A 14155-nucleotide genomic window follows, 5' to 3' on the forward strand; every position below is an offset into this window, starting at 1 on the left:
GTTCATGTCTTCTGCCCATTTTTAATTTGATTATTTATTTTTGGGTGTTGGCTTGTATAAGTTCTTTATATATTTTAGATACTAACCTTTTATTGTTTATGTCATTTGCAAAATTTTTTCCCCTATTCAGTAGGTTGTCTTTTGTTGATTGTTTCTTTTGCTTTGCAGAAACTTTTTATTTTGACGTAGCCCCATTAGTTTATTTTTGCTTTTAATTTTCTTCCCTCAGGAGACATCTAGAAAAATGTTGCTACCTATGGCCAATGTTAGAGACCTTACTGTCTATGCTGTCTTCTAAGATTTATGGTTTCAGGTCTCACGTTTAGGTCTTTAATGTATTTTGAATTTATTTGTGTGTATGGTATAAGAAAGTGGCCTGGTATCATTCTTTTGCATATACCTGACTAGTTTTCCCAGCACCATTTTTTGAGGAGATGGTCTTTTTCCTATTGTATATTGTTTTCTACTTTGTCAAGGATTAATTGACTATATAATTGTTTGCTCATTTCTGAATTACTGTTAGTGTGCCATGGATTTATGTGCCTATTTTGTGCCAATACCATACTGTCTTGATTACTAAAGCTTTATTATAGAACCTAAAGTCTGTGTGATTTTTTTCCCCCTCCCCATGTAACACTTAACAGACCAATAATTGGGTAAGTCTGTGTTGGAGGTTTTTAGGTTCCATGCAATAGACAAACATAAGGACAAAGATATTTAAGGGTACCAGCAAAAAAAAAAAAAATATTATATATATATATATATATATATATATATATATATATATAAAATGATTCTCTGTGGATGGGGAGCTCTTTAATGAAGGATATAAAATCTATACTCAACATTGCTGATCATCAGGGAAATGCAAATCAAAACTACAAGGAAATAATCATCTCATACCTGTCAAAATGACTAAAATCAAAAACAAAAGAAACAACAGGTGTTGGCAAGGATGTGGAGAGAAAGGAACCCTTGTGCACTGTTGGTGGGAATGCAAACTGGTACAACCACTGTTGAATACAGTATGGAGGCTCCTCACAAAATATAAAATAGAACTGCTTTAGGATCCAACACTACTGGATGTTTACTCCAGAAATACAAAAACACTAACTCAGAGGAAAACACGCACCCCTATATTTACTGCAGCATTATTTACAATAGCGAAACTCTGGAAGCTGCCCAAATGCTCACTAACAGATGAATAAAGGAGATGTGATATATGTATGTATAATGAAATTATATTCAGCCATTAAAAAGGAATGAAGTCTTGCCACTTGGAATGATAGAGATGGAGCTAGAGAGTATGGTGCTAAGTGAAATAAGTCAGAGAAAGATAAATACCATATGATCTCACTTGTGTGAAATTTAAGAAACGAAACAAAACAAGCAAAAGGATGAAAAAAGAAAAAGAGGGAGAGATATACCAAGAAACAGACCCTTAACTATAGAGAACAAACCAATAGTTACCGGACAGAAGGTGGGTACACTGATCATGTTGATAAAAAAGGATCAAAAATTTAAAAAAAATTAAATGATTCCCTATGGATGTGAAACTCTGTAATGATGTAAAATCTAGACTTGGTCAACAAACTCAGAACATAAGGAGAAGTTAAGCATTAGAGATAGTAACAAGGTTGGACAGAAAGTGTATGGGAAGTAAGGAAGCCAGAAAGCCAGAAGAAAAACACTGTGGTTAAAGGGGGCGTGCTTTTGGAGTTTAAAACTTCACAGGTAGGGCATTTTTGAGTGATGACATAGATTAAATGGTACATTGATGCGAGGATTTAATATTTGAATACTACCTATGTATCAGGTGTTATATACAAAGAAAATTAATCTTAATAACATTAAGGTGGCTGGAGTATAGTTGAAGGCCAAAGTCATTGATTGTGAAACTCACAGAACAGACTAGAGAATTTTTAAGGTCCAGGATGATTAATTTGAAAAGAAAGAATATGGTTAAAGTCATCAGTGAGGGATCCCTGGGTGGCGCAGCGGTTTGGCTCCTGCCTTTGGCCCAGGGCACGATCCTGGAGACCCGGGATCGAGTCCCACGTCAGGATCCCGGTGCATGGAGCCTGCTTCTCCCTCTGCCTATGTCTCTGCCTCTGTCTCTCTCTGTGACTATCATAAATAAATAAAAATTTTTAAAAAAAGTCATCAGTGAATGGAGTAGTGGCCAAAGGTCATTGGATCATGTAAGGAAGCATGGAACAGAACTGTATAGAAGGTAGTATGAACCTCAGAGGAGGAGGCATTTATTATATTGCATTAGAATCAAAGCATAAATTAGGATCTCAATAAAAGTCACAGCCTGGAGGGACACCTGGGTGGCTCAGCAGTTGAGCGTGAGCCTTCGGCCCAGGGCATGATCCCAGTCCAGGATCGAGTCCCATGTCAGGCTCCCTGCACGGAGCCTGCTTCTCCCTCTGCCTGTGTCTCTGCCTCTCTCTGTGTGTCTTTCACGAATAAATAAAATCTTAAAAAAAAAAAAAAAAAGTCATAGCCTGGAAATAGTCAAGAATGCTAAGAGAGAGTCGATGTTGCCTCATAGGTCTATGATGGAACAGCATGGGGGAATGAGTTACTATCCATTCAAAGAATTATAGACAAAACAGTGTCCTTGGACTGCTACCCACAGTTATGCATTTTGGAAAGAGACTGAATTCTCTGGGTAGAATCCATTTGCTAAACGGGATCATAGAGCTTTATTTTCCCAGATGAAGGGATCCTGTAAAAATACTAGCCCAGCAAGATCCCATGGGACCTGCTTCTACATCAAGAGTGTGTCTTTTTCTCATTTCACATACTTAGCAGTTATATTTCATTAAGGCTTTGGCAGTCATCTGAATGTGAAGAGATTTCAGTTAAGACTGATAAATTGAGGGAGTTCTTTAAGTAGATAATGAGTGTAGTAGGACCTAAGGATATGGCATTAAATTGAGAAAAGGCACCACATAAGGGAAGATCACTATTGGGTATGTAAGTAAGGAGAGAAAGCAAGAGAGTATAAAAAAGGCCAGTGTATATATCTTTAATTGTGGAACATTAATAGAATCCTATAAATTATTTTAAAAACCAGCCTTGACCATGGTATCTTAACATTTTAGAGTAAAAAACCAAATAGAGCATTAAAATTCTTTTATGTGTATTTTTTGTGTTTTGTGCAAATTAAAAATAATAAGTGACTTAATGTATTATTATTTATAAATCAATAAGATTACATTAAAGAAATGGTGTCCCTGTAGTTTTACTTAAAGTATGTTATTTCTTGACATTGACATTTCAGGAAAAAAGTAAAAATAAAGAAACTGAACCAGAAACACAGAAAGAAAAAAATATCCAAGAGCAAAATTCATCAGGTCCAAATGAAGAAAAATCCAAAGCTCACAAAAAATCAAACCCATATGGAGAGTGGCAAGAAATTAAACAACAAGTTGAGTCTCAGTAAGTACCTGAAACTTAATCCCACTGTTAATACAAATTGTATTTTCTGTCTCAGTACTTCATACATTACAATAACTAATTTCAAGGATAAATTTCAACTAATTTCAGAAATGTGGCTCATTGATTTCTAGAGTGGTTTTGTCTCTTCTAATTACGTATATTTTTAAATATTTTGAGGTGTAAACTAGTGCTTATTTTAAAAAGTAAGCTAACTTTGTAGGAGAGATGCTCACGTTATTTATTTATTAGTTATTTATTTAAATTCTGGTATAGTTAACATACAGTGATTCAACAATATATATTACTCCAACCTCTAATGATTTTTTTAATTCCTACCCACCTACCCAATTTATTTTTTTCCACCTACCCAATTTATTTATTTTTTTTCCACCTACCCAATTTATTTTGACCACACATTCACGCACTAACTCATACCATGTACACATGTGCATTCTCACATTCACCATCATTGTTCTACTAGACAAATGTCCACATACTCAATAAAGGCTCGTAGGGTATGTCTAAAGACAAGGGGAAAAAGCTTTTATTTTGTTACTGTGTTAAAAATAGCTTACGACACTTCACCAAGGTTTTAAAGCCTGTATTCAAGAAACAGAACAATTTTATCAATTAAATAAGACCATGGTAAGAGATGTTACCTGGTTTATATTATTAACTTACATATTTAAATTGGTAATTGTCTTGGGAGCATTTATACAATAAAAGGAAGATGTCAGTCGCAGGTCCACAAATTAGTGTTTCTTAAATGCTTAAATACATCTTCGGGGGGGGGGTACATGAGCCAGCAGTTTTTCTCCAAAAACATTAATGCTTTGAATGGGTAATGTAAGATAACTACTCTATGGATACTTTTATAGTGAAATTACTTATTATTAAAACTGTACTTTAATGAAATCATATTTTGGGGGGCACCTGAATGGCTGTCAGCTAACCATCTGCATTTGGCTAGGGTCATGATCCCGGGGTACTGGAATCAAGCCCCACTTCAGACTCCCTGCTCAGAGGTTGAGCCTCTGCCTTCGGCTGTGGTCATGGTCTGGGGGCGGCAGGGGGGAGGTTCCTGGGATTGAGCCCCTAGTGGAGCCCTGCATCAGGCTTCCTGCTCCTTGGGAAGCCTGTTTCTCCTTTTCCCTCTGCCTACAGTTCCCCCTGTTTGTGCTTTCTATCTCTGTCAAATGAAAAAATAAATCTTTAAAAAAGATTATATTTTTTCATGTTAAAACTGTACTTTTTTTAAAGATAGAGTAATGTAAGTTTTGGCTAGCTTTATACTGACAGTCCCCAACCTGTGATGGTTTGACAGGATTTTTTGACTTTAAGATGATGCAAAAGTGACATGCATTCAGTATAAACTGCACTTCACATTTTGATCTTTTCCCCCTGCCTAGTGATATACTCCTATACAGTTCTCTCTCTCTCTCTCTCTCTCTCTCTCTCATATACGCCCACACAGCCAAGCAATCATGAGGGTAAACAGCCAGTATACTTAAAACTATTCTGTTTTTCACTGTCAGTGTGGTATTCAATAAATTACATGAAATACTCAATATTTTATATAAAATTGGCTTTGTATTGGATGATTTTGCCCAACTTAGGCTTAATGTATATGTTCTCAGCTTATTTAAGGTAAGGTGAGGCTAAGCTATGATGTTAAGTAGATTAGGTGTACTAAATACATTTTCAACTTAAGATACTTTCAATATACAATGGGTTTACCAGGCTATAACCCTATCATAAGTGAGGAAATATCTATATGATGTTCTATTGAGAATTCTCCAAGGATAACATACTATAGTGTAGATTTAAACTGCCATCAAGGGATCCCTGGGTGGCGCAGCGGTTTGGCGCCTGCCTTTGGCCCAGGGCGCGATCCTGGAGACCCGGGATCGAATCCCACATCAGGCTCCCGGCGCATGGAGCCTGCTTCTCCCTCTGCCTGTGTCTCTGCCTCTCTCTTTCTCTCTGTATGACTATCATAAATAAAATAAAAAAAAATAAATAAATAAACTGCCATCAAAATGTCACTATTATAATGATACTTTAGGTTGTATTTGATAGTTAATGTAATATTAGAAAAAACACATTTAATGCAGCATACTGCCAGGCATCATGATAAGCATACTGTGTATACTGAAATTGCAGAAATAATAGGCTGCATTACTTCAGCCCCTAAGTGATTTTTTAAGTAACTTACAATAGGAAGATGGTCCTACTATACCAACATTTCCTATGCTTTAAAGTTAAGATTTCTTAAAATTCAAGTATTTTGTTTTCCATGTGATACACTGTAAAACCATTCTTGTTAAATTTTTACCTAGTCAGCCAGTTTCACATGTGATGGATTATGTCTTACTTCCTAAGTAGATAAGTCTAATTTTTAAGAGGTTCCCCCTGAAAATAACCAATATATTCTTGTTCCAGAAAATTTTTGGAATTGAAGAAAAGCATAAGAAAGTTACCAAGAGGGGGGATCCCTGAATGGCTCAGTGGTTTAGCCTCTGCCTATGTCTCTGCCTCTCTCTCTCTCTCTGTGTCTCTCATGAATAAATAAAATCCTTAAAAAAAAAAAAAAGGAAAGAAAGAAAGAAAGTTACCAAGAGATAATAGTAACATCTTGAAGTATTTTCCCCAGTTTTTTTTTCTTTTTTTTTTTTTTTTTTTTAAGATTTTATTTATTCACAAGAGAAGCAGAGTGAGAAGCAGGTTCCATGCAGGGAGCCCGATGTGAGACTTGATCCTGGAACTCCAGAATCCTGCCCTGGGCCGAAGGCAGGCACTCAACTGCTGAGCCACCCAGGCGTCCTGTTTTCCCCAGTTTTTATATTTTTTTCTATTTAGCATTATACAACTATTTTTGTACTTTGTTAAAATTCTATAAATGTTATTTTTAATTGTTATATAATATTCAGTCACTTAGATGTACTTTGATTTTACTCAAGCATTCCCTTTCTGTTGGGTAGTTAGGTTATTTCTGCACTTCTTGGTTTTATAATATTTTGACTATATTTATATGGATGTATCACTCTGTACAGATTTCTTACTATTTCTAGAAACAAAATACATGTTTAATGGTTATGAAGATGTTGAAAATCTTAATACACAGTGCCCAATTGTGTTCCAGAAAGAGCATACCAATCTATACTCCGTTAGCAGCTTCTGAAAGTTTCTGTCCCATTGGACCTTCTCAGCATTAATTATTCCTGAGCTTTTAAATATTTTTTAAATAAAATATTTAAGTTCAATTTAATTAACATATAGCATATTATTAGTTTCAGAAGTATAACTTAGTAATTCATTAGTTGCATATAATTAAATATGTTCTAATTTAGCAAAAGATATTTTGTTTTCTTTGATTTACTGGTATGAATTTTTTTCTTATATCTTATCAGTTTTGCGTTTACTCTTTTGTAAACTGTCAATGGTTTTTGCACATTTTTCCATTGAATTATTACTCTTTCCTTATTTCCATAAGCTCCTTTTGTAGTTCAGATGCTAATCATTGATTAGTTGTAGTTATAGTGGATTTTCCACATTTCTAGTTTGATTTTTAACTATGCTTATAATGGTTTTTTGATGTACACAATTTTGTCAGGTTTAACTAGTCTAGCTTTTTTGTCTTTTGTGATCTATTATTTCATTTATATAATTTCCATCCAAAAGTCAAATATATACTTGTATTTCCTTCTGGTTTGTGTGCTCTGTCCTCTTTTCCACATAATGTTTAATCCATCCCTAATTATTTTTATGCATCATATGAGATGAGATTCTAATTTTTTATGCTACCTAGTTTAACCAGTTTTGCCAGTACTGTTCTGCCCCAGTTTTATGTACCATCTTTTCCACTTTTTTAAGTAACACAGTTTTTAAATTTTTGTGTTTACTTCTTGAGTTTGCCAGTTTGTTTCTGGCTACCTATTCTGTTCCATTAGCCTATCAGTTTTTTGTGACAGTACTGTAAAGATTTAATTAATTCTATACCTTTATATAATAATGTTCTGCTATCTGTTGGTATATCATTTTTTTTTCCAAAATTTTTTTTTCCAAAAAGACAAAAAAGCTTCCTGTTTTGTTTTTCCTTTCATTTTTTTCCCAGGTAAATTAAATCACTTTGCAGGTGTTCAACAACTATAATATAATTTTAGTCAAAATGATTGAAATTCTGCTTTAGTTGTTGAATTTGATAAAAATTGACGTTTTCAGTATTTCCTATTTTCATCCAAAAAATGTCATATAGCTCTCTTTATTCAAAGTATGATTGTCTATACAACTTTTGTAGCTCCTCTCTGTCAGTCTCACACTTGCATTTCTTAAATGTAATCAGCTTAGTCTAGTTGGTTCACTTCTGTACCCCAAAATTAAAAACAGTGCCTGGGACATAAGTGCTTAGTAAAAGTTAATTATGTGAATTTTTACATATTTTTCTTCTTTTAAATTGTGAATTCAGTCCGTGTTTTCCACTATTTCTTTAACCAGCAATTACAGTCTGAAAAAGTTTGAATCCAGTTGTATTGCTAAGTCATTGTATTTATAAGATTTTTTATTTTGAGTCTTGGGTTTTTCATGCAGAAATGTGTCTGCAAATATTTTGTGATCTTTTTTTCTGCTGATTTTACTTCCTGTTTATTTCAGGTTCTATTTATTCTAGTTAGATCTTCATACCCAGTAGTATAGTGATAAAAGTAGACGTTAATGTTTTGCTTCTGATTTCAGTGCAAATGTCTCTAAAATTTATATTAAGGATTAGGTTGACTATTGGCTTGAGATAGATAATCTTTATTATGTTGAGGAAGCATGCTTTATCTGTAAATTTTTCAAGGATCATTATCAAAAAGATTTTGGTAAATTCCAATAGTGATAGCTTTAATGTAGAAAACAGATTAGGAAATGGTGGTCTATAGTTTTGTTTTTATTTGTTAATGTGTGATATCTTTAGCAGATTTTGGTATCCAACTTATGCTAAATAAAATGAATTAGGTAGTTTTCCGTTTCTTTTTATGCATCCCCCCACACACACACACACACACACACACACAGGAGCTTTCCAGTAACTTCTTTTTCCAGGAATTTTCCATTCTTTAATGTTCTAGAACACTTAATGGTTTCTCTGGGATTAAAAAGTTTTTTGGAGGGCAGGGATTAGACAGTTCAAAAGAAAGTACTAGTACAATCTTCTGGTCCTGGAATTCTGGGCAAGTTAATTTTTGATAACTTTTTAGATTCATGCCTACTATCTATGTAACTGTGGGCAAATTGTCCAATCTTACCTGAGCCTCAATTTCTTCATCTGTAAAGTGGCATGATAATAGTTCCAATTTCTGATTTATTGTGAGGAATAAATTAGAAAAGACACATGAACACAGCACCATGTATGCAGTTGCTATCTAGAACACCTAAGCACCCAATAACTTACATGGTGCAGCTGTTATTCTTGGGTAGTGGAAGGGGTAGTAGCTTCAGCTATTTATTCTTGAGTGCTAGTAAGTTTGGGTAATTTATATTTTTCCCTAAAATCTTGTATTTCATTAAAGGCTTAAATTTTAAAACATATGGTAATACATTGAACTTTCTGTATAATTAAAGTTTCTCAGATATTAATGCCTCCTTTAAAAATTTTTTTTTGCAATGATGTTTGCTGAACTTTTTTCTAGCTTTTTTTTTTTTTTTTAAGGTTTTATTTATTTATTCATGAGAGACAGAGAGAGAGAGAGGCAGAGACACAGGCAGAGGGAGAAGCAGGCTCCATGCAGGTAGCCCAACATGGGACTCAATCCCACATCTCCAGGACCAGGCCCTGGGCCGAAGGCGGCGCTAAACCACTGAGTCACCAGCTGCCCCCTTTTTCTAGCTTTATTGAGATATAACTGATATATAACACTGTATAAGTTTAAGGTATACAGTTGTATTGATTTGATACACTATGTATTATAAAATGATTACAATAGTATTAGCTAAGACCTCCATCATGTCACATAATTACCATTTTTTTAATGGTGAGAAAATTTAAGATCTAATCACTTAACAATTTTAAAGTATATGATACAGTTCTGTTAACTATAGTCACCATAGTATACATTAGATGCCCAGAATTGTTCATCATCTCATTGGAAGTTTATACCCTTTGACCAATCTCCCCATTTCCCCAACCCCACTCTGATTACCACAAGTACTCTGTTTCTGTGACTTTAAATGTTTTAGACTTCACATATAATTGAAACCATATTTGCCTTCTTTGTCTAACTTACTTCAGTTGGCATAAGGGCCTCAAGGTCCAACCATGTTGTCACACATGGTAGGTGACCTTCTTTATCATGGCTAAATAATATTCCACAGGTTTTGTTCACTATCCAAAAATAAAGCATTCCTGTGAAATCTTCTGCAAGCCAAATAGCATAAAGTGAAAAAGCAGTTACCGTTAATTTATATGAAAAATTTTTTAAACAATCCAAGATCCAGTCAGTGACCTCTTGTAGGCTTTTCTGATACCTTAGAACACACAGGTCTTGCTAAGAGGGATACCCAAAATAAATCGAGGTTAAAGCACAGATGCTCACAAGCACAGTTCACAACTATGGCAGGCAGCTTGATGATGAGATGCCAAGTATAGTTCTCAGGGGAGCTTGGCAGTGCCACTCTTGCTGCTTGGGTTGCGTGTTGCCTCTATGAGGGCTTACTGTGAAATAAATGCTGAATACTATTTTCGCTTTCTGCCTTTTCTTATAAAAGCAAAAATCCTTCAGATTTATTTTGGTTAACAAAAACAAGTACTAATGTAGATCTTTCATTTAAGCAAAGTGTCATAATGTGAAATTTCAAAAAGCATATATAGGCATATGTATGAAACATCTTCATCAATTCATATTTGGACAATTAGGTTGTTCTGTATCTTGGCTATTAGGAATAATGCTGCAATGATTGTCAGAATGCAGGTATCCCTTTAAGATCCTATTTTCATATCATTTGGATATATACCCAGAAATGGAATGTTTTGATTACTATAGTTTTATACTTTAGTATGAAATCAGTAAATGAGATACTTCCAGCTTTATTCTTCCTTTTCAGGATTGCTTTGGCTATTCACGGTCTTTTGTGGCTCCATACAAATTAAGGATTTTTTTTTCTATTTCTTTGAAAAATGCCATTGGGATTTTGATAGGATAGCCAATGAATCTATAAATGGTTTTGAGCAGTACAGACATTTTCGTCATCTGATCCACAAACGTGTTATCTTTCCATTTGTGTCTTCAGTTTCTTTTATCAATGTACTTTTCAGTGTATAGATCTTTTACCTCCTCAGTTAAATTTATCACCATGTATTATTTATGAAGCCATTGTAAATGGGATTTTTTAAGATGTTTTATTGCTAATGTATACAAACAACTGATTTCAGAGTGTTGGTTTTATATCATTCAGCTTTACTGAATTCATTGGTAAGTCCTAACAGTTTTTTGGTAGAGTCTTTGGGATTTTTTATGTCTTAAGATCTTATCATCTGCAAACAGAAAATTTTACTTTTTCTGTTCTAGTTTAGATGCCTTTTATTAATGTATTTCTTCTTGCTTGATTGCTCTGGCTAGGACTTCTTATACTGTGTTGAATAGGAGTGATAAGAGTGGGTATCCTTGTCTTGTTCTTGATCTGAGAGAAAAGGCTTTCAGTCTTTCACCATTTAGTATGATGTTGGCTCTGAATTTGTCATATATGCCTTTTGTTTTGAAATACATTTATATTCAGCTAATTGAATGTTTTTATCACAAAAAGATGTATTTAATCCTGCCTTTGAAATGATCATACGATTTTTGTCTTTCACTCTGTTAACATGGTGTATCATAATTAATTTGGATATTGAACCATCCTTGCCCTTGTATCCTAGGGATAAGTCCCACTGGGTTATGGTATATGAATCTTTTCACATACTGTTGAATTCAGTTTGCACATACATTGTTGAAAATTTTTGCTTGTATATTCATCCAGGGATATTGGTCTGTAATTTTCTTATAGTGTCCTGCTCTGGCACTGTACCTTGGTATCAGGGTAATGCATGCCTCCTGTAATGAGTTTGGGAATGTTCCCTTCTCTTCAATATTTTGGAAGCCTTTGAGGGGGATGGATGTTAATTATTCTTTAAATGTTTGGTAGAATTCACCACTGAATCTGGTCTTGGGCTCTTTGTGTCAGCAAGTTTTTGATTACTGGTTTAATATCCTTACTTATTGGTCTGTTTAGATTTTGAATCATGATGAAATAGGTGGGTTTTCAATTAGCAATAATCACGCTTTGGATAAACCTCATTGGCTACATACAATACTGCCACTGCGCAAAGCTTAAAATTGGTAGGTGATAAGTTTCTAGAAATGTATCCATTTTTTCTAGGTTGGTATACAATTGTTCATAGTCTCTTATGATCATCTGTAGTTCTGTAGTGTCAATTGTAATGTCTTCTCTTTCATTTCTGGTTTATGTGAGTCTTCTCTCTTTTTTAGTCTAGCCAAAGGTTAATTCTTTTCAATGAACTATCTCTTAGGTTTCTTAATCTTTTGTATTCTTCTGGTCTCTATTTCTGCTGTGATCTGTTATTTCCTTTTTTTCTCTAACTTTGGACTTACTTTCTTTTTCTAGTTCCTTGAATGTAAAGTTGAGATATTTCTTTATTCTTACTGTAGGCCTTTAGTATAAACTTCCCTGTTAGAACTACTTTTGCAGCATCCTGTAGGTTTTGATATACTGAGTTTCCATTTTTGTTTCAGCGTTATTTTTTTAAATTTCCCTTTTCTTCTTTGACTTGTTAGCTGTTAAAGAGTTTATTTCCACATTTGTGAATTTTCTAGCTTTCCTGCTGTCAATTTCTAGTTTCTTACTATTTGGTCAGAGAAGACACTTCATGACTTCAGTCTTCTTAAATTTCCTAAGATTTGTTTTATGACCTATCATATGATCTGTCTTATAAAATGTTCCATGTTTGAGAGGAATGTGTTCTGCTACTGTTGTATAGAATGTTCTGTATATGATGTTAGATTCATTTGGTCTATAAAGTATGCTTTAATGTTTCCTTGCTGATTTTCTATCTCCATGATCTATCCATTGCTGTAAGTATTATATTGTACTACTCTGTTATACTGTCTTGGAGTTGATTTTTCCCTTCAGATCTATTAGTATTTGCTTGATTTATTTAGGTGCTCCAGTTTGGGGTATATACATATTTACAACTGTTATATCTTCTTGATTATGACTTTTTCATTATATGACTTTTTTCTTGTCTCTTCTTATCATTTTTTGGCTTACAGGCTATTTTGTCTGATATAACTACAGTTATCCTTGCTTTCTTTGGTTTTCACTCTCATGGAGTATATTTTTTTCTATCCCTTCATGTTGCTCCTGTGTATGTCCTTAAATAAGATGCAGATCCCTTATAGGCAGCATATGGTTGGTTCTTGCTTTTTGTTTTGTTGTTTGTTTATTTAATGATTTTATTTATTCATGAGAGATGCACAGAGAGAGGCAGAGACACAGGCAGAGGAAGAAGCAGGCTCCATGCAGGGAGCCCGATGTGGGACTCGATCCCGGGACTCCTGGATCATGCCCTGAGCCAAAGGCAGACACTCAACCACTGAGCCACCCAGGCATCTGATTGTTGTTTGTTTTTTAATCCATCTAAGCATTCTGTGTCATTTGATTGGAGAATTCAAAATATAATTGTTTTTTGGCTATTTTATTATTCACTTTTTCCTTTTGTTTTTCCTCTCTTGCTGCTTTCCTTTGTGAATTGTTGGTTTTCCATTGTAATATGCTTTGATTCCCTTCTCTTTATCTTGTGTGAATCTACTTTAAGTTTTGGCTTTGTGATTACCAGGATGCTTACATAAAAGATTTTATACATACTGTAGTCTATACTTCACTCACATACAAGAAGTATCCTTTTATTCACCCCTCCTTTTATGGTTTTTGATGTCCTGATTTACATTTTTATGTATTGTGTATCCATTAACAAATTGTTTTCACGATAGCTGTTTTTTAATACATTTGCTTCCTAACCCTTGTACTAGAGTTAAGTTTAACACAGCACCATATTATGGTATTAGAGTATTCTAAATGTAACTGTATGCTTACCTTTACCATTGTCTTATATATTTTCATATATTTTCACGTTAATAATTAACAACCTTTTGTTTCAGCTTAACTAACAGCATTTCTTGTAAGGCAATTTAATGGTGATAAATATCCTAAGCTTTTTATTATTATTATTAAGAAAAGTATTTATCTCACCTTCATTTCTGAAGGAGAGTTTAGTTGTGTAAAGTATTCTTGTTTTCTAATTTCTTTCTTTCAGCACTTTGAATATATCATTTCTTTCTCTCCTGGCTTACAAAGTTTCTGCTGAGATCTGATAGCCTTATGGAATTCCTTGTATGAGAGAAATTATTTTTCTCTTGCTGTTTTTAAAATTCTCTCTTCATTTTTGAGTTTATACTGTTCTCTTAAAATGTGTCTTGGAAAAAAAAATAAAAAATAAAATGTGTCTTGGAGATCTTTTTGGATTGAAATTTTTAGGTGACCTGTTAGCTTCAACTTGGATGTACAGATCTTTCACTACATTTGGAAAGTTTTCACCCATGATTTCTGCATATGTTTATTACTAATAATATCCCTTCACTTTTTAAAAATCCCAGTGTAAAAAATAAATAAAAAT

General features: G+C 33.9%; 1 protein-coding gene across 2 annotated transcripts in view; it reads left to right on the top strand.

Annotated features, from left to right (window-relative positions):
* The window catches only part of WBP4 (WW domain binding protein 4), a 59375-nt gene that overhangs the window by 20073 nt on the left and 25147 nt on the right, over nt 1-14155 (top strand). For both annotated transcript variants that reach the window (XM_041731099.1, XM_041731098.1), the window contains exon 9: nt 3293-3450. In XM_041731099.1, the coding sequence (XP_041587033.1) occupies nt 3293-3450 (158 nt within the window). The remainder of the gene's footprint in view (nt 1-3292; nt 3451-14155) is intronic.

This window comes from Vulpes lagopus, chromosome 16 (genome assembly GCF_018345385.1).
Source record: "Vulpes lagopus strain Blue_001 chromosome 16, ASM1834538v1, whole genome shotgun sequence".
Taxonomy (NCBI): Eukaryota; Metazoa; Chordata; class Mammalia; order Carnivora; family Canidae; genus Vulpes; species Vulpes lagopus.